Source organism: Rhinolophus sinicus, chromosome 15, assembly GCF_057876585.1.
Source record: "Rhinolophus sinicus isolate RSI-liver-muscle chromosome 15, RSI-T2T, whole genome shotgun sequence".
Classification (NCBI taxonomy): domain Eukaryota; kingdom Metazoa; phylum Chordata; class Mammalia; order Chiroptera; family Rhinolophidae; genus Rhinolophus; species Rhinolophus sinicus.
This window is the reverse complement of record NC_142515.1, coordinates 10,285,145-10,307,250: the sequence shown is the minus strand read 5'-3', so window position 1 is coordinate 10,307,250 and position 22,106 is coordinate 10,285,145. Positions and strand designations below refer to the sequence as shown.

Here is a 22,106-nt window from a genome sequence, read left to right as displayed (position 1 = left end):
AGAAACTTTTACATTTAAAATTCAACTTTTAAAATATTTTAACCTTACTCTGTCAGGTGAATAAAACTCCTTTAATAACCCAGGAATACAATGGGTACTGGTAAGACATGTAAAGGTTAAATATGTTTAATAGTATCTCAGAAAAATGCCTAGGGCAAAAAAAGGTTAGTCTGTGATAAAATTCACCTTTTCAAAAGGACAATCCTCAAATACAAAATGCTCACCATAGTATGAATTCTATTACAAGAGCTCAAACCTGGATAAAACAGCTTTTAAATAAACATGTATCTATAAGCATCTCTACTCTTAGGAATTACTTTTATTCTGCAATTTGTTATTTATGATAAAAGCCAGAGCTTTTATCATAAAGTTGCCTACTTAGGAGGCAGAATTTAGAAATTTGTCATACTGCACTTGGATGCCTTCCAAAATAAAAAATAAATTATTCATAATCTAGCACTGGAAGAAAAACGCATGAGCCATTTTCACCACATTTAGTAAAATGAAATTCAAAATTCTGAGAAACCAGAGAAAGAAAAACATCAGTTTATTGGACACATGTAATAAAATTATTTTTGCTACTTTATATAAGTAATTACTTTATACAAATAATTTGTTAAAAAATTATAAATAGAGCAAGAGGCGATCCACATTTAAGTAACATTAAATTTGAATACTACTGTAGAAGTCACTAAATTATTGAAAGTAGCCTGAGCCCCTAGTACCAGTTTTCACTTGGTTTCCATTTTAGCAAGCTAAAGTCTGACATATCTTTAAATTAAGCAAGTAATCAAGCCATCAATTAATTAAAATAACCACTGGACCCAACTGGATAGTAATAACAACAGTTAGCATGCTTATATTATCAGGTACTGTGTTAAGCAATTTAGATCATGTTTTATTTCATTTAACCCTCAAATGATAGAAGACATTTCACAAAAAGATAAGTAGTCCCCCCTTACTGAGGGGAGTATGTTCCACTGGATGCCTGAACCGCCAAGGGTAGCAAACCCCACACACACCAGGTTTTTCCCTATACTTACATACAAAGTTTAGTTTATAAATTAGGGACAGTAGGAGATTAACAACAATAACTAATAATAAAACAGAACAATTGTAACAATATACTGTAATAAAAGTGATGTAAATGTAGTCTCTCAAAGTATTGCACTCACCCTTCTTGTGAGGATGTGAGGTGATACAATGCCTACGTGATGAGATGAACTGAGGTACTCAGAGTGGTATGCAATGTAAAACTTATGAATTATTACGAATTATTTGTTTCTGGAATTTTCCATTTAATATTTTCATAGCATGGTTGACCGCAGGTAAACTGTGGAAAGTGAAACTGCAGATAAGGGGGACTACTATACTATCAATATAGCAGCCCTGTGTTTCTAGATTGTAGAACAATGTTCTACCCTGAGAACTTCTACAATCTCTCTCCCGTGGATCTTTTTAAATTGGCTAGATGACCATATGACAAGTTTGAGGTTCTGGATTAGAAACAGGAAGCTATACACAAAAGCATCTGGGGATTCCTTTAAATTCACAATGACTTTATTCTAAGATAGCTACATTAAGATAATTTACAAACTATGCCTTTGAATACAGTGATCTTTGACTTTTAGTTCTGCTATTCTATCACCTTTCTTCAAAATATTCTTAGGAAATGACTATAACTTTACCAACATTTCTAGATTCCTTGCAAGTTACATACTAGGCCTAAGAAGACGAAGTTGTGAATATAGATGCTTGTGCATCTTTGTAGTGTGGGGCAGAGGTGAAGGAAAAACTCCATAACAAAAAGGACAAAGATTAATGCCAGGTTTGAGATTCAATTTTATCGAAAGTGTCTCCTACAAATTATTTCTTATATTTCCCAAACAAGTTGGTTTTCACTAGTATAGAGAGAATTCCAAGTGAGTCCTGAGTTTACATTTCACAATAATGAGTTATCTACTCAATTTTCTTGCCATCACAAATCTAAATACCATATAGGCCTCAGAAAACATATAGAGAAACACTGTCCTCTTGAACAAGGCTGGAACTACCATAAACAAATAGAGTCCAACCCCAAAAGAAATGATGTATAAGTTTACCTGGTCTGAGAGTGTACAGGCCTTTCACAATATTTGCCATAGTTGAAGGTGTGACCTGAAATGGTGTTGACTGGGCTTCTAAAAGTAAAGCTGAAATAAGAAAACATGGGATATAAAAATGATGTAACACTTACTGTCTGTCCAGGTTTCTCTTTCTATTACTATTTTTCCCAAATACGGAAGAGTAAACAAGTTCAAGAAAAGAACAGCCTAAGAGGACAAAACCGAGCGTTTACACACTAAAGATTTTTTTTTTTTTTTCAATCCAATGCAGTAGAGCTCAATCTAACAAGTAAATATGTGCAGGTCTGCTGAAATACTGGTGGAAATGATTCAATTCATGGAGTTTCTGAAAACAAGTAAAGCTTTCTAAAAGCAACAGCATTCACGGTACTTAGCGAGTGAGCTGAAAATGCTTCCATTAAGTTCAGGATTCACATGTGGGGAATAAAATGTTCTCTAATTCTCTCAATTTCTCTTTCCCTCAAATCACCATATTTGAGGCTGTTGGAATTTTTCTGAAAGGCACGCTATTAGTAATTTTAGTAACTGCAATCAGAGTCAGAAACTGACTTTCCCAAATGCTGTAACTGTACGTACTTTTCTTCTTACTAAAGGTAAAAGTAAGAAAAAACCATGCTGGCTCATCCTTCTCTCTTTCATGACTGGTAACCATGGGACCCTGACTGACCGAACGTGACAACAGAGTCAGATTTGTTTTAGGTTATCTGCCACACAAAAATTTTATCAGAACATTTTTAAATGGATAGGAATAACTCCTCTTGAAATGAAAGCATCATTAACAGATACAAATTCCATTATTTAGTGGTTACTATACATACTACTGACTTAAAACAGTTCATTTTGAATTTATCTCTCAAATTCCTGCATTTTACTAACCAAAAAAACCTCCCATAAAACTTGGCATCATTTTACTCTGTGCCAGTTTTTTTGTAAAATTATATAAGCTACTTTCTTCTTTCTATGCCTTTTAATAAATGGAAACGCATTCTCACTTGACCAACAATGATTTTATAGCTTCAAACACACAACGTAAGTTACATCTGGATTTACATGAGGGCCACAGACGCGTTGTTCTGAGCTTATGCTTCTGATTCTATCATCAGTAGTTATAATTTTGAATGTCACTGATACATTTTAAGAGGACAAATGTTAAGCATTGCAGAAAATGTTCTAAAATACAATGTTTAAAAATTAAAATTCCCAATTTTAGGTTCTCGAAGAGTCTCTTCTACTCAAGGTTCCCCCAAACCCCGGCTCTATTAACCCATCTTCCTACTTTTTACCCAATAGCTTTGGCCTGCAGTAAGCCTTGTTCCCAGTCAGTAACTTCATGTGCAATCACACGTTCATTATGTGGTCAAATATTTACTTTTGCAAACAATCCTTACATAACTATAATCACTTATATCAAATTTGATAGCTATGAAGCAATGATGAATTCACAGATTAAATTATACATAAAATATATATAAATTAATTTGGGATGAATTCATTGAAAATAATTACATTCAGTAACAAAAGATTATGAGGGTTGAGAAGGTATAACATTTCACTAAAATCCTCTCCATTTAAACTCTCTTTAGGAAAACAATGTTTTAAAAGATGTTCTAGTTGATCTCCCCTTTTAAGGAAAAAGAAAAAGGGGGATTTGGGGAAGCAGTAACTTGAGAGCAGAAAGAAAGTGTTTATTGAGTATTTTACAGGAGCTGAGTATTTTACATAAATTTAATCTCATCTTTAATTTAGGATTTACTTTCTCACAAGCTTAATTCTCATCTATTTTTTTTTTTTTACAGATAAGGAAACTGAGATTAAAAACAAAACAAAATAAAACAACACTAATAATTCCCACCAAGTCCCAGAGCTAGCAGTTACAGAATAGGTCCTAGAACTTGTGTTTCACTCTAAATTCTGTATAATTTCTAGTTACCATGCCACCACTGAAATGCTGATCTTATACATGAACTAATACTAAAAGTGTTACCCTTAGCAAGTTTTCTTCCAAAAAGTATATAATTAATTATATAATTAAAAAACAAAGACCTTCCCACAATCCCACTGATTGCTGATTATCAGAAAGTAAATAGTTTTGAAACTAAAATAGGACCTTAGAGAACTTCTCCTGCTAATCCTTCTTTACAGACTATGATATTAAAGTCTAGAGAGGTTAAGTGCCCTCCTGAAAGTCACACAGCTTTTTAATAGCTGAACCAAGCTCCTCAGGTCTTTCCATTATTCCTCAGAGCAGCAAGCTTGCCCATGAGCTTCTCTCCTTTATTTATTTGAAAAGTAATTCTTAAAAACAAAATTAAAACTAAAACTACTCTTGACTTAAAAAAAAAAAAAAAGCAAATTACAAAGGTCTGAACTAAAATAAAAAGCAGAACCTAAGAATTACTGAAATGTAGTATTTAAAACACTCTATGCAACCTGAACTATAAATCTTCCACTGTAACTCAACATGTTTTCTCAGGAAACTTCTACCATTAACTGATCGACCCATTTTGTCACATTTGCTCAGAATAATCAATACAATACTACATAGGTACCCTTGATTAATGTATATCTTAGTATTTCTACTGCTTTCAAAGTTTAATGCAAATAAAAATTGTTTTCAAAGGAGATTTATTGCCAGCCAAAAGCAGAAACCATTTTCTTTTATAAGCATATGCATATGAAAATGATTACACCATGGAGGGATGATATAAAACTACCTTTATCTGCAGTGAGAAGTCACTGTCTTCATTCATGAAATAACTGCTAATACGGGGCATTCAGATACTAATTATTTGTTAGCAGAACAGGAGTTCATTTTGCCCTGCTGTCCTGGTTTTAAGACATGGCCCCCACATTTTTCTGGCATGCCTCCCATCGAGAGATGTGTCCATGACCACTCCCCTGGAATCTGGGCTCCGTAACTGCCTGCCCAAGAGAATACAGCAAAAGTGACACTGTGCCAGTTTCCAGGCCCAAGACTTAAGAAACTGGCAGTTTCCATTTCCTGTATCTGGGGACACTCACTCTTGGAGGAAACACAAGAGAAGAACCAAAAGCCAGTACCATATGCCAGTCATGGAAATCAGCTGTCTTGAAAGTCCCTAACCCCTGATGGAGTCACATCAACCAATGCTGGTAAAGCAGAAATAAACTGCCCCCCAAGCCCTGTCCAAACTGTAGATCTGTGAGCAAAATAAAAGACAGTGACTATGTTTAGCCACTACCCTTTGGGGTATTTGTTACACAGCAATAATAAGTGAAACACTAGCATTTCCAAATGTATCTGAAGCCATCAGAAGGAAATTACTGATCAGATTTTAGAGAATTATAGAAATTGAATGTAGTTATGTGTTTTGGTGGAGTGAAGGGGTGAGTATAGGAAAATGTGTAACTAAAGACAAGAAATCAATCCCTAACAGCTATGTTTTTCTGGCTTAAAATAATTTTAGCCTGTCTGTAACTCGGTTTCCCCATCTGAAAGTGGAGGTAATAACTGTCCCTACCTTAGAGTTGTAAGAAATGAATAAGTTAATATTTGTGAAGGATCTAGAACAGGTCCTACCACATAGTAAGGGGTGTGTGTGTGTGTTAGAAAATCTTTGTGATGATCCCCCACATAACACGATTAAACACTTACAGAGTCCCTTGCTATTCCACGGCCCTAACCAAGGAGACCAGTGGTCACTTTTTGCACCCCTTACTCTAAGCACAATGCCTGGTACTTGCTCAATAAATATCTGATAAAAACCTCAGTTTTACCCAATTTAGAACAATTTAAGGGCCTTTTCAGTTTACTTGGAAACTACCTTTAAGTGTAATTTTTATCGAAAATCAAATTATATAATAAAAAGGAAAAAATAATCTATTTATGTTTTCTCTCACTAGATCTAGCCTGCTATATTCTCTTTGAATATTCTCATGCACATACCCGATGAAATTGATTTCCAAATTACTGACAAATATAAAAACATATTTACATAGTAAATAAGCTTTTCTACCAAGTGGTAACATTGCTCTAAAGAATTTTAATTGGAAAGACTCAAAAATGCTGTGCTTTATTTTACAATGGAAACAAAGACAATGTCAACATCAGAGATAATACATTAGTGGTTATAATTAATAGCTAGACTATCTCACGAGATAATGTTTAAAGATATTTGTAAACAGTTGGCCAGCCTTAAAAAAAAAATGTCATACTCCCAAGATTCTAGCTCTCTATTTTGATTCTGGAATCTCGTGGGAACATAATAAAACATATATTATCTTCATCAACAATATTAATGGAAAACCAAATAAGCTGGCCCAATATTTAACAATTCCTTCCCTTAATTTACACTAAAAAAAACAGAAGAAATTTGTAGTCAGGTTTACAACCACTCTCTTGTAAATTCTGATAAAAGTTCACTGTACGACTGTTAAGAAAGCAAAATCTACACACCGCAAATCCAAAATGTGCCAAATTTCTAAAAACTGACTCGATGATATACTGCATAAAATATGAGCTTTTAAAGAATGCTGACACATTAGGCCGTGGGGACTTCCTAACCCCCACTCGGAGAGTATATTGTTTTAGTAAAGGAAGGATAAGTTGCCACCTACTGTGTGGGGGCAGGGGGCCCAGGAATAGGGGGAGAGGAAAAACTAACTTAACCTGGCACCTTGATCTGCTTACTTAGTAATAACCTACATAGCCATGGTAAACATTTTACAAATCCCAATTCACAGAAAACACAGGATCAGAGGCCTAAGACACAGTGTGACAGAGCCAGACAGAGAATGGTTTTTGTACTAAAGAGTGAAAATCAGAGAGGATTCTGTGCTACCATTTCAGATATAATACTGTGCTCCTTCTAGAGTTACCAATAACAAAGTCAGGGGTAAACCCCTTAATAATATTTCCCCCATTGTCAGAAGGCCGGGGTGGGGGTGCCGGGGACAGGAGGGGAAGAGTAAGTATCGGGCTAGATACGCAGGCACAGTCCAGTGACATGGCTAAGCAGCTCCCAGCTCACTGCGTGACCTTCAAGTCACATTTTTAATTCCTCATGTCTCTCTTTATAGAACCGGGCTTCCACACTTCCTGCTGTATAAGATGGAAGATGTCAACATTGGGGTTTATGTGCCAATGCTTTCTGATCATAAAAATATGTGTGTCATTGCTAGTGTTAGTTCAGCCCTATGAGTTGAATTACTTACGCATTAGGCTGTAAATGTGCTTTTCTGCAACATGTTCCGTAAACAGCTTTATAAGGTCATCTTTTAAGTCTCTGTTAAGCTTGGTTTCGATGTAAAACTTATTCTGAAAAGAAAAAAATTATGTTTCATTGCACCAATTAGGGGGAAATGATTAGTCTTATGAACTGAAACACTAAAAAATATTTTAGGAAACAACGCATAAAGGCATCAGTTAAACATAAAAACCCAACATCAAACAACAAAAGAAAGCCCTGCCCTATTTCTGTGTCTTTCCAGCATGGGCTTGTATGACAGGAAGTTATTATGCCCTTTAAAAATACCACATCATCACCTAAAGGCAACACCGGGAATCACCAATGCAAGGTCCCTCATGTATCACCAATCTAAGCTGAAAGCTGGTAGGGGACACGCACAGCGTGGCTCCCTGACACACGTTCATCTCAGTGCTTAGTCTTAACCACTCAGCTTATGGCAGGCACTCCCTAGGGATGGTCTTTGGTTCAAGGCAGACCCACGACCCGAGGTAGCCCAATTAGAATGAGAGAAACCTAGGCTTGAGTGAGAAGTATTTTACAGTCATCTTACAACCATGAGGAGAACAAAATGAAACAGATGTTATGTAAAGCAAAGAGACAAAAAAGAACCTGAGTCTTTGGTGACACTGTTGAACCACAGATTCAAACAACCCTGGAAACTGCCTCACTGGAATTTTATTACAAGAGATCATTCTTTCTCTTATTTATTCAAATCACTTTGAATCAGGTTTTCTGTTTCTTGCAGCCAAAAGCATCCTGATTAGAATGACTGGCAAGTCAAAAAAGATTGAATTTGTTGATGTTTAAATGTTTACTCAATGGATAAGAACGGAACATACAAAGAGAAATGCTAACAAGTTGCTGTCTCTTAATTTTTAATACAGTTTTGTTCTCTTTAAAAAATTATGAAAATATCATGCACCTGATTAAAAAAATAAAACCAGGCAGAAGGGTATGCAATAAAAACAACTGCCCCACAGCAGATCCGCTGTCCATTCCTAAAGGTCCCATCTCACACTGGGAAAACTTTCATAAATTCTTTCTAAAATGTTGCTTGCACATATGGATATGCTTTTTTTCCCTAATAAAGAAGAAAACACTTGCTAACAAAGAAATATTACACATGGCTTTGCATCTTGCTTTTTCACCTAATGTTATATCGTGGAAAGCTTTTTCTCTAAAATAACAGAGACGTCATTATTTTTAACTGTGTGTTTTCCTACTCTTAGTACCTTCCATAAATTACTTAAATAATAGTCCCCTGCTGATCACAGAACTGTCTCCCAGTGTTCTGTTTTTTTCCTGTTGTTGTTTTGTTTTTGTTTTTTTCAGTTTATCTTACGGAGAATAAATTATTTTGAAAATTGGTATTCCACATACAGCAATCTCTATGCTACAGAATATGATAGGATCAACCGAAACACCCCATTCTCTAATCTAATAAACAGGAACTGGGATAATGATTTCTAAGGGCCCCTCTGTTCAACAGGAACACTAACATTAAGATTCTACACCTTTATATATTTAAAAGGAGGAGGGGCTAAACAAAGTCAACACACTACAAATTATACTCAAGGCCCAATTCTCCAAATGAAAGCGATCACCAGAATGGAAGCAAATTTATTGTTCTATTTTTTATGGAATGACGTATTTGGCATTTATCATACATCATGTTTTTAGATATATGTCTTAACTCTCTATTTTCTGAGGATAAGAAGTCTTTCTTATACATGTTTATTTTCCAAGCACAGTAACTTCCATATGGCAGAAATAAAATAAATGCCGAGTGGTTGCTGATATTAATGCCTAACTGTCCATTCAGCAATGTTATTTATGGAATTTTAAAACAGGAAAGGGGTGAGTAATTCTTCTATGGCAACACTATCAAACATTATGAAAATAGATTAATTTCCATTTCTAACATAATATAGAGTAAAAGGAAAACAAAACAAGCTTCACTCTTCGCTTAGACCAAGAGGCAAGGTGTTTAGAAGGGGGAAAGAGCTCTGACTTACCATATATATGAAAAGAGGCACGATACTCTGCAGCGCTCCCATATACTGCCCAAGAGCCACATTAAACCTTTCAATGTAGACGTCTGGAGGGCTGGCCTGTGCGAAAGAATGTGTGGTCATTCTGGGAAGCCAGGTATAAAGACTCCACCACCATCTAAAATGCAAATAGACTGAGAAGGCTGAGCCTCAATTCATATCAAAATTCCAATCAAAAAAAGGAGGCGGCTTATAGCCGGAAATTTAGTTGAGACTATAATCTTGTTTCAAAATCTGCTATGTAAAACTGAAATTTGGTTTAGCTGTCTTCAAAAACTGTGTAACCTTACCACGTTAATTAAAAGGCTTGTTCTGTTAATGAGCAAAACGGCACATTCACCATTAAGATAAATGATATGATTTTTAAAATTATCACTGAATTATACAGACATTTCCTATAGGACCCAAACTATATTTGGGCCTGGAATAGGATAAAAAAGAAATTCAAGGAAGTGGTACAGGCTTAATATACTATTAGAACGGCTACTGAATGTTTATAATTACCTGAGGCACAGTAGTAGTCTGTCTGAGTTCTAGACTAACTTGGTTGTAAACCCCTTCGTAGCTAACCAACTATAAACATTATTGGCTAGAAAGCAAAGACTCAAATGGTCCATATACATCGGCAGCTCTAGAGAGCAGTAAAATAAATATGATACACGCCTGGCATTTAACTCCTTGTTAGAAAATAGCAAGTCACAAAGCCATAAAAGAGCACACTTCCAATTTTACTGCATGTTGTGAACTGAATGTATATGTGCCCCAAATTCACAGATTGAAGCCTTAACCAGTGCAGCAGTATTTGGAATAAGGAATTAAAGCTAATGAGGTCGTAAGAATGGAGCCCTGATACTACGGGATAAGTGTCCTTATGAGAAGAGCCGCCGTGGAGCTCACTGGCTCTCTCTGCACCCTCAAGTAGAGGAAGGGCCATGTGAACACACAGCAGGAGGGGGGCCATCAACAAGCCAGGAAGAGAACTCTCATTGGGAACCAAATCAGCGGGCACCTGTTTCTTGGACTTCCCAGCTCTAGAACAGTGAGAATTAAGCTTCTGTTGTTTAAATCACCCAAGTCTGTGGCATTTTGTTATGGCAGCCCAAGCAGACTAAGATACTGTGTTTGACAAAAGTGAATCCATGTAGTATTTCATTTTATTCTCTAAAGCTAAATTACTTAGGTACCATTTCAATACCGAAGAAACACAAACAGGCGAGTGTTAGAAAATTACAGATCCAGGTCTTCCAGCTAAAAATTCCTTCCTGGGCCAGGAGTTCAGGGGAGCGGGGTGGAGAGAGGGGGACAGAGCACAAAGCATCATGCACACAAAACTGATTCTACACAAGGTCTCAGCTGTGGCAGCCTCATAACCGGACAACCATATTATGTACAGAAAGCCGTACTTTTAAAGAAGAATACAAAGAAATCTCACATTGAAAGATACCTAAATATTAAATTTAAACATGTGAAATTATAAAACCATTTCAGCTAAGCTGTTTTAGAAATGTCCAAGTATTCCAATATTATTTTAAAATAAAGTTTAATTCATTATTTTTTTCAGTTCTACTTAAACAAGCTTGGTGTATGTATAATGCACTCTCCTTACTTCCAATTCGTCTTCCATTGAGTACTTACAAGTTTGGTGCACACTAAGTGCTTTTTTAACATTTTTTCTCCTTAGTCCTCCTAACTGCCTGCAAATTAAATGTCATTTCCATTTTACATATAAAGCAACTGGGGCTCGGAACCATTTAGTCACTTACTATGGTCCCATCACTAATAAGCCCAAGAGCTTAGTCTCATTCCTTGGTCTATCTGATTCCTTCCATCTACTTACATTCCTTCTTTAGCATCCTAAAACCTTTAGAAAAAAGTTCACATGTCCACTGTATAGTACACTGTTTACCTCTCTGCTTTCATATCCTGCTTCTCATATGTGGCCCAGCACCAAGCAGCCTCAATGTGATGCTTCTGGCCTCCTTACCTGTATTTTCTACCTGAACGCTTTTATCACCACCTCTACCCACCTCACGCGGGCTAACTTCTATTCATCCTTCCTATTTGTGTCACTTCCTCTAAAATATGTGATATATACAGCCCTTCAACTGGGGCACCATTGCACTGATTCACTTCTCCCACTGGGTGGTCTCTGTCACTAAACTTCAAGCCTCTGGACAGCAAGATCTGTCTCTTGGTTTCATATCTCCAGTGCTGACCACAGAGCCTGGAACATAGTAGGTATACACACATAAAAGTGTTTCTTGCAAAGAGAGAGTGTTACTTAAATCTAAATCTAATCTAGCCTTGTCTAAATCTAAATTATTTTACTGTTTAACAAGGTTAAATGATATTAGGCAATTCAATTCATTTAGTCCCCTGAATTTCAATTTCCATACACATAAAATAGCAAAAATACTAATTGTGCTATTTCTAAGACGTGCTTAGAATCAAAGAAAATAATGTGTAAGTGCTTTGAAAAATGTCAAATATTATATACATTCATATGTAACAAGTAAACTTTCTGAATTAACTACCCGTTTACCTAATACTTCATAAAAAACCATTAACATTATTAAAGTTCTTCCTTATTAACTAAAGAAATTGGGGAAAATGATTCAACATTATGGACAAACTTTTAACTATAACTAATCAACAAACACACGTAATCTTTCTCTAAAGTGCTTCAAAGAACTCTGGAAATGATATTTCAGTATTCAAAGAAATAAATTTTAGAAGTATTATATGAAAAAAAATCTGAAGCTTTTGCATTAAAATAATTTTCCCTTTTCATAAAAGGATACTTTATCCAAAAGTTAAAAGTATGGAGACTGATCAAAAGCCACACTTAATAGCAGACAGAATAAATAAAATTGAATTCTTTCTTCTTTTCAAGAATTCCCAAAGCCTCAAAGGTTATGAGTAATAAAAAGTACTTTTTATACTGAATCAAATGTCAGAACATTTACTTAGCTTTTTACTTCCACATTTCATGCAGCACTTATTCAAAACCTTTTAAATGACAGGACTATAAACTGTAACAGTCTTCTAAAATAAATCCAATCTCTCTACTAAGAACCTAGGAAAAAAACTACTATTAAAAAAACTAATCAAATTGTTCCTCCTTAAAACTCAAGTTCAGTATACTTTGGGTCCCACTGGGGAACTTGCTACCTATTTGATTTACATTATTTCAACATGAGTGTATTTGACTTACCCAGAAAATTAAATTTTTTACCCCTAACACAAGCAAGCTTCATTTTCTTCTCAAACAAGAAAAAGCTGCCAGAAAAATAACCATTACAACAAATGTGCTCCAACTTTTCATAACAGACCTAGATTCCCTGAAATTTATAACATAGCTTATAGGAAGAATGTTTCAATTTCTTCTTCTTTTTCTTGTTTTTAAATGAATAATGTATTCATCCGGTTTAAAATTCAAATGAGTTCAAAAAGGTTTAAACAATTTACCTTTCATTCCTTCCTTGCTGAACTAACCAACACTTAATTCCTTTATGTCCTCCCAGAAGAATTTATGTATGTATATACAAAACAGTAAGTATCCCATTTATACCTTTGCACACAAATGCTAATGTATAATCACAATGATGTACGATTTTTCTAAAAACCTATCTCGGAGACTGTTTTATTCTAGTGGTTCTCACACGTTTTGGTCTCAGAAACCCTTTACACTCTTAAAAATAATTGAAGATTCCAAAATTTTTTGTTTATAATGTGGGTTATATCTACCAATATTTACCGTATTAAAAATTAAAACTGGGTTTTAAAAACATTAATTCATTCTAAAATGACAAACTCATCTCATTTTAACATATTTTAATGTTAAAATATGGTTGTATATTTTAAATGTGAATAACTATTTTCCAAAACAAACGAAAAACTAGTAAGAAGAGTGGTATTGTTTTTCAATTTTTGCAAGTCTCTTTAGAATCTGGCTTAATAGAAGATGGCTGGATTCTCCTATCTGCTTCTGTACTGAATCTGTTGTGATGTGTTGTCTTGGTTGAAAGTAAATGAAGAAAATCTACCCTCACACAGATATGCAGACAGAAAAAAAAGCACATTTTAATACCCTTTTCAGATAATTGTGGACATTCTTCTTTGAAACTTGACAAATGGTAGTTTCTTAAAGGTTAGCTGCAACATGAAATCAGAAACTATCAATGAATTCTTTGTACTCTAGTAATTAAAACACACTGGTCTGTCTTCTACTTTGAGTGGGTCTTTTACACATACATCTGATAACATCACGAACTGGTCATTTGGAAAATACTGACTCACTTGAGTTATGCAGATCTTCCAAATGTTGACACATTTCACTACATAGAACATTAAAAAAGATTGCATTTGTTAATATCACCACCTATCTCAGAAAAGTCTTTTTGGTTATTGGAAAGTGATCTACATCATGGTGGTAGATACAGGTATTCCATATTCTAATTTTCACTTAAAAGCTTAAATTTTATCAGTGGTAACAAACACTGTCAATTGTTTTCCTTGAAGTGACAGACTTACATCATTCATTTTTGAGAAAATGTCTGTCAAATACCAGAGTGTACATAACCAGTTTGTCAGTTAGTCGTTCTTTAAAGCAAAAATAGTGTTCTATGGGGGAGGGAGGGAAGCAAATTTAGCTCAAAACTCATATAAACATACAAGTTCTTTTTCTCAAAACAATCACTGTACTTTGGTATGCAGCTTCCCACTTCATTTTTTCAAAGACTATTTTTTAGGATATTTTCCAAGTATACTCAAAGTCACAACTTAATAACAATAATTTTCACTGCTTTATCTACAACACTCTTAAGTGAAACTGGCTTGTTTCTGCTTTTGTTTTCTACTGCGAGGGTGTGAAAGTGAATTCATGCTAATACACCAGCAGTTTCATTCACCACTGCTTTTGTACCATCACAGCAAACATCAACACAGTGGAAAGGGCAAAAAACATCTTGGTAGTATTAGAAAAACAGTTCTTATATAGTTACAAGAAGTGGAGTACAGCATTAGGAATAGAGACAGTGGAAATGTAATGGCTGTGTGCGATGTCAGTGGGGTAGTGGATGGGGGACGGGGGTTGTCACTGTGTGAGGGATATAAATGATAAATGTCTATTACATTGTTTTGTGCACCTAAAACTAATTAAAAGAAAAAAGAAAGGAAAAAAAAGGAAAACAGTTCTGATTTTGCAGACCTCCTAAAAGGATTTCGGGGACTCGCAGAGGTTCTCGAACCATACTTTAAGAAATCTATTCTTGTAAGTACTACACAATGTTTGAATGTACTAGTTAATCAGTACCCATATTGATTATGTACTTATTGCTAATGTTTTGTTACCACAAATGATGTTGCAATTAATAACTTCATACAGATGCTATTTTGTAAACAGCAGTTTTAAAGAAAAATTTTTAAGTTAAAAAATGGTACAACTAGATGATAACCTTATGTATCATTAGATAAAAACAAAATAATTTTGATAATTTTGACACCTAGTTTTAAAGACCCAATCTGCTAAATATCACTTAGTAAGTAAATTGTGAGAAATGCCTCAAAGCAAGAAAGTAAGGGTCAGGTTTTATATATATATATGTATATGTGTGTGTGTGTGTGTGTGTGTGTGTGTGTGTGTGTGTGTGTGTATATATATATATATATATATATATATGAAACAGAAATAAACTCACAGATACAGAGAACATTGTGATGGTTGCCAGATGGGAAGGAGATTGGGGGTGAGTGAAAAGGGGGAAGGGATTAAGAAGTACAAATTGGTTGTTACACAGTAGTCATGGGGATGTAGGGTACAGCATAAGGAATATAGTCAATAATATTGTAATAACTATGTATGGTGTCAGATGGGTACTAGATTTACCGGGTGATAGATGGGAGAGGATTTGGGGGGCAGGGTGAAAAGGTGAAGGGATTAAGAAGCACAAATTGGTACCGTGCTTCCCCAAAAATAAGACCTAGCGGGACAGCGTCCTTTGGAGCAAAAATTAATATAAGACCCGGTCTCATATAATATCGTATCGTATCGTATCGTATCGTATCGTATTATATTATATGAGACCGGGTCTTATATTAAAATAAGACCCGGTCTTATATTAATTTCTGCTCCAAAAGACGCATTAGAGTTAATGCTCTGGCTAGGTCTTATTTTCGCGGAAACACAGTAGTTAAAAAATAGTCATGGAGGTGTAAAGCATAGAGAATATAATCAATAATATGATAATAACTATGTATAGTGCCAGGTGGGTACTAGACTAGTCAGGGGATCACTTCTTAAATTATATAAATGTCTAACCATATGCGGTACACCTGAAATTAATATAAAATATTGAATGTCAAAATAAAGTGTAAAAAATCCATTGCATTCCTATATACTAACAATGACATTTCAGAAAAAGAAATGAAAAAAAAATTCCTTTTGCAATTGCAACAAAAAGAATAAATACCTAGGAATAAACTTAACAAAGGATGTGAAGGACCTATACACTGAAAACTATGACAGTATTAAAACAAATTGAAGAAGACACAAAGAAATGGAAAGATATTCCATGTTCATAGATTAATCAACATAGTTAAAATGGCCATATTGCCCAAAGCAATATACAGCTTTAATACAATCCCATCAAAATCCTAATGGCATTTTTTAAAGAAATAGAACAAAAAATCATCAAAAGACACCAAATAGCCAAAGCAATCCTGAGAAAAAAGAACAAGGCCTTAGGTATCATACTCCCTGACTTATTTATACTACAAAGTGACAATCATCAAAACAGAATGGTATTGGCAGAAAAACAAACACATACAGACCAATGGAATAGAACTGAGAGCCCAGAAATAAACCCACATAGATATGGACAGATAATTTTCAACAAAGGAACCAAAAATATAAAATGGAGAAAAGAAAGCCTCTTCAATAAATGGGGCCAGGAAAGCCACATGCAAAAAGAATGAAACTAGACATAAAAATTAACTCAAAATGGATTAAGTACCTAAACGTAAGACCTGAAACAATAAACTGCGTAGAAGAAAGAATAGTACTAAATTTCTGGACCTTGGGTTCAGAAAGGATATTATGAATTTGACCTCAAAGGCAAGAGAAGTAAAAGCAAACATAAATGAATGGGATTATATCAAACTAAAAAGCTTCTGCACAGCAAAAGAAACCATCGACCAAACAAAGAGGCAACCAATCTAATGGGAGAAGATATTTGCAAACAACACCTCCAAAATATATAAAGAACTCATACAACTCAACAACAAAAAAAGAAACAATACAATTAAAAAATGGGCAGAGGACCTAAATAGCTACCTCTCCCAAGAAGACACACAAACAGCCAACAGACATATGAAACAATGCTCAACTTCACTAGTTATTAGGGAAATGCAAATCAAACCCACAATGAGATACCACCTTACACCTGTTAGAATGGCTATTACCAACAAGACAAGTAATAACAAGTGTTAGAGAGGTTATGGAAGAAAAGGAACTCTCATACACTGCTGGTGGGAATGTAAATTGGTACAGCCACTATGGGAAACAGTATGGAGGTGATCATGCTAAGTTAAATAAGTCAGACAGATTTCGCTCATATGTGGGATATAAAACTGAAAGCAACAAACAAACAATAACTCAGAGACAACAGGTTGGTGGTTACCAGAGGGTAAGGGAGGAGGGTGGAGTAGTAGAAAAGGGTAAAAGGAATCAAATATATGGTGATGGAAGGAGAATTGACTCTGGGTGGTGAACACACAATGCAACAGATAGATAGATGATATAATACAGAACTATACACTTGAAAACTACATAATTTTACTAACCAATGTCACTCCATTAAATTTAATAATTTTTTTAAAAGGTCTGGTTAACCTGCAAAATCAATTTTTTGAGCTCATCAGAGACTTGAGGTCTTTCTATTTTATATATGCAATGTCCAACGAGCTGAAATGAATTCCAAAGGGTGACAAGTTCCTCTAAAGAAAGAAAGGACACGAACTGCTTCTCCTTTGGTGATGGCAGCCATAAAGGCTGGTAAGAAAACCATCAAAGTTGTAAGGAATCATTAAAGGCCAAGTATGACCTGACAGTACAGAACTTTTCCGTGGGTTTCCACTGGGTCACTGAGAGGAAGATTAAAGGCAGGGAAAGGACCTGTGGCACAGATGAGCGAGGCCTGCCAAGGCTGGAGGACGGGGCAGAGTACCTGAAGAAGCCCACGCACACTCCTGGCCCTCCCGGAGGGAAAAGGTGATCAGCTGCCAAGGGAAGACGTGGACAAAACCTTCCTGTGCCTGGACCCGACCCAGACACAAAGCAAAAGCCATCTGCTGAAGGAAAGGGGTAAGAGACCCACCTGCACCTGGTGACCCTTCTCTGACCTGAGGCGAAAGCTGTCCACTGCTGGGGATGGACAGGTAATGCTCCAGCCCTCCCACTAAGGTCAGCTACCCCTGGGGAGGGGGCAAAAAATCCACTATGCAAAGAAGCAAGAGGGTACTGCTGCTGGGGAAGTGCAGGACACTGGCTCCCTCCCCAGGTGCTTCTTTTCCATGAGACGCAAGGGGGCCACAGGGTGCGGGGGACAAGGGGGCAGACAGAGGGGAGAGCAGGAAACCCTCCTGAGCGTTAGACCTGGGACAACAAACTCGAGCCTGCAGGCCAGATCGGTCCACCACATGTTTCTACAAGTGATACTTTACTGGAACACAGTCGTGCCCATTCACTGATGAATTGTCTATGGCTGCTTTCATGCTGCAACAGAGACCTTAAGGCCCACGACGGTCATTACTCTCTGACCCTTAGCAGCAAGTTTACCAACCCCTGCTCTAGACCTTGAACTAAGCAGGAAATGGCTATCTGCAACTGAGGTGGGAGGCACGGGGTAACAGGACCCCCCCCCCCCCCCAGGGCTCAGTCACAGGGACTGCTTATGACTGAGGCAGGCGCAAGAGAACCAAATCAAACGAAACAAAACTGAAAACCCCAAATCTGCCCCTCACCCCTCAAGCTTTGCACCAAGGAACAACAGCCATCCACTCACTGCCGGGGGAGGAGCAACAGTGCAAAGAAAGTCTCCTTCAGTGAGGCCCGGAGCTGAGGGTAGAGCAGGAGGAACAGAGGAGTCCTCCTGATTCACGATTCCCGCTAAGAACAAGGCCGCCACCATCCACTGCTAGAGCCTGTAGTAACAACAAAGCCTGTAGGAACAACAAAGCCTGTAGGAACAACAAAGCCTGTAGGAACAATACAACTCAAACCCAACTCAGCTTCTGGTACGACTGGCTCCTCTCTTCACAGCAGCAGCCTGACAGAAAAGAGGCTTCCCATTTCTAGGCATAAGTACTTTTTATGTCAGTCTCCACTGTTGTTTTTATAGACAATGTTCAGCATTCAACCAAAAATTAAGAAACACCAAAAAATCAAGAAAACGCAAACCAGTAACGAGTTAAAAGACTCAACAGGCCCAGATGCAAAGACGCCCACAAACAGTAACCGTCATACAGACTTTAACATAACCATGATTAATGTATGTAACGACCTAGTAGAAAAGGTGGACAACACGCATAAAAAGATGGGGAATTTAGCAGACAAATGGAAAGTATTTAAGTCAAGTGAAAATGCTAAAAATTCTCATAGTTCCTGCTTTGAATTTAAATCTTTTAACATTTATTCCTGTATCACCAAGTATAACTTTGGCATTTTGCATACCATACAAATGGACCTGGATGCTCTCTCAAAGATCTTTAATGTTATTTTCTGAATCAAACTAGAAATTCCTTTTTTTAAAAAATCTGCCCCTACATGACTAACTTTAACAAAAACGGATCGTGTTCAATATGCTTTTAGTCTAACTAGCTTATTCCATGACTTTCCAGAACAATACCATACTGCCAACAGGCAGATGTGCCAAGGTTCCAGAAGCAACATCACTTATAACCTGAGGCTGACAGAGATGCTACATACAAATGGAATTCCCTCCCAAATACAAATACACCTGATATTGCATTCATATTCCATTGCCATTCCTGCTGTGCAGACAGTTTCTACAGTAGAATATCCAAAAAAAGGGTAAGTTATGTAGAAGGTAAATGAACCTCAGGAGCCATCAGCTATAATATATATATATTAGATGTTCCTAATATAAATTGTAAGAATGATTTTCTAATTACAAGTGACAATAAAGAAGTTGCATTCTGTGGAGCCCTATAAGGGCACAGGAGAAAGCACAGTCCCTGCTGACAAAGGGTGACAACAGTCAGCGCACTAGGATTATGGTCTGAATAGAAGCTATAGACTCACCGGGGCTTAGGACAAATTCTCTGAGACAAGAAGCAACTGCGTTCTAGTTTGGGTTAATATATAGATGACCAAATAACTTATTCAGAAAACATTTTAGTAAAATACGCATGTCAAGAGCTACTCACCAGTTAGCAACATTAGGCTGGTGCAAAAGTAACTGTGGTTTTTGCAATTATGTTTAACCTTTTAAACTGCAATTACTTTTGCACCAACCTAATATTTTACCTGAATTTTATGTAGAAAGGATAACAGGCAAATTTCTTATTATCTAAAATCTTCATCACTCTAGCGAGGAGTATATAGTATATTTTGGGGAATGAAAGTTTGTTGTTTTAAAACACACTTTGCAGTTCAACAGGTATAGAAATCATAGCCTTTAAAAAACATGAAATTTCAAATGACCACATACAAGACAAGTTGAGTTATGCTGCCACCCACCGGACAAAACACAAATAGCAAAGCAACCCTTGCTTGATTTTAAACAGGTAGTTTGGCAGTAAAGCTTTTATGTCATCTGGTGTCTGTGAAGAGTGAACAAAAGTTAAGTAATGTGGACTGATTATGGTTTATTTTCTATCAATTGCCATTATTAATTGGTTTGAGAGTCAAATTACATTTAACTCAATTAACATGTATTTAGCTTAAAAAGACCAAAACTCCTCAAATTCTATTAAGATGAATGGTTTAAATGTAGTTAACTTCCTTTTAATTAAAATAGTTGACAAATACTCAAACTACTCTAAATTCAGCCCTATCTGATAATAAAAATTGCAACGTTCTCCTTTCTGCCTGTCTGTGGTCTCTCCTCCTCAGCTTAGTATCCCTGGTGCTATCCCGAACACTCGGGTTACTGTCCTGGGCAGGGAACCAAATCCCCGTTTAAACACTGTGCACTGGGGGTAACGCACAGCGTAAGCTCCAAACCACTGACAAAGACACTGCTGGAAGGAACACACTTACTAGTGGGTTCCTGACTATAAAGCTACTAGATCAAAGATATCAGGATGTTTCTATTTGGTAAAAGTGAAAATACACTCTCAATTTGATGAAGTGCATTAATATATACAAAAAATGTATCAGCATTACACGGGGAGAAAATACCTCATAATTGCTCTAGTGGATTCTGGATTCAGATGTACATAAAAATAATCAAAATGTGGAAGTGTCATTTAAGACACTTTTTAAGAGTAAAGGATGTTTAGAAAAACAGAGTAAAGGATGTAATTTATATTCATCAAATTCAATTATCCAAATGGCAGTGAGGCAAAACAGGATATTCTAAATATTGTCAAATCCAATACTAATTGTGTCAGTCAAAAACAAGCCCCAAAATCTCAGTGACTTAAAATAACAAAGCTTGGTATAACCATACAATGGAATGTTATCCGACCACAAAAAGGAATGAAATATTAGTCATGCTATAAACATACATGAACCTTGAAAACATTATGCGAAGTTAAGTAAGCCGGACACAAAAGGCCACATATTGTCTAATTCCATTTCTATGAAATGTCTAGAATAGGCAAATCCCCGGACAGAAAGTAGCTTAGTGGTTGTCAAGCAGCTAAGAGGAGTGACTGCTACTAATGAGCCCGGGGTTTTAGTGTGACGTGACTAAAACGTGGTGAAATTAGTGCTGATGACTACGCAACGTTGTGACTGTATTAAAAACCACTGAGCTGTACGCTTTAAAAAGGTGAATGTTAGGGCATGTGAGTTGTATCTCAATAAACAAAGACTTTAAAAATAGACTAAAAATCGGAGGGAAATGTATATGGCAAAGCTTTATTTCTCACTCAAGTCACACATCCATCTTGAGGGTCTGCTCAGGTCATACCTACTCAGAGACGCAGGTTAAGGGAGCGTCTACCCTGGGGAACACTTGGCAGGTTAAGGAAACGTGGAAAATCGCACAACCGATCTCAAAGGCTTCAGATTTGGGGGCACACACTTCCCTTTCACTCACAAGTCACAGGCCGGAGTAAGTCACTTGGCCAAGTCTAACTTCGGTGGGATGGAGAAGTACACTCCTACCATGTATCCAGAAGGGAGAGAACTGGAAACACTTGGTCAATAGCACTGTGACTAAAACACTTATCTAACGTGTACTTAACTTAATTCAAGACTACAGTAGGCCGAGAGAAACCAGCATGAGGAAGTCGGGATTCTTGCCTTCAAGAAACTCGGGGAAGCAAAGGTGACATACGTCGTGCTTGGCAATTAAATACACGCCGAAGTGCTACACTAAGGACTACAGCAGCGATACAAGTAAAGCGATACAGAAGCCAAGAAGGGAAAGTGATTAACCTACCGGGAACAGCGAAGTTAAAGAGTTGAGCAAACCCTAGTATTAGGTTGGTGCAAAAGTAATTGCGGTTTT

At 36.5% G+C, this 22,106-nt stretch overlaps 1 protein-coding gene across 6 annotated transcripts in view; it reads right to left on the bottom strand.

Moving 5' to 3' along the window:
- Positions 1-22,106, bottom strand: part of CACUL1 (CDK2 associated cullin domain 1) — a 227,540-nt gene that overhangs the window by 18,031 nt on the left and 187,403 nt on the right. For 4 of the 6 annotated variants that reach the window (XM_074338983.2, XM_088791834.1, XM_019725260.3 and 1 more), the window contains 3 exons: positions 9,370-9,465; positions 7,320-7,422; positions 2,103-2,192 (listed from right to left, as the gene is read on the bottom strand). In XM_074338983.2, the coding sequence (XP_074195084.2) occupies positions 2,103-2,192; positions 7,320-7,422; positions 9,370-9,465 (289 nt within the window). The remainder of the gene's footprint in view (positions 1-2,102; positions 2,193-7,319; positions 7,423-9,369; positions 9,466-22,106) is intronic. The other 2 variants (XM_074338980.2, XM_074338982.2) reach the window with 1 other exon arrangement.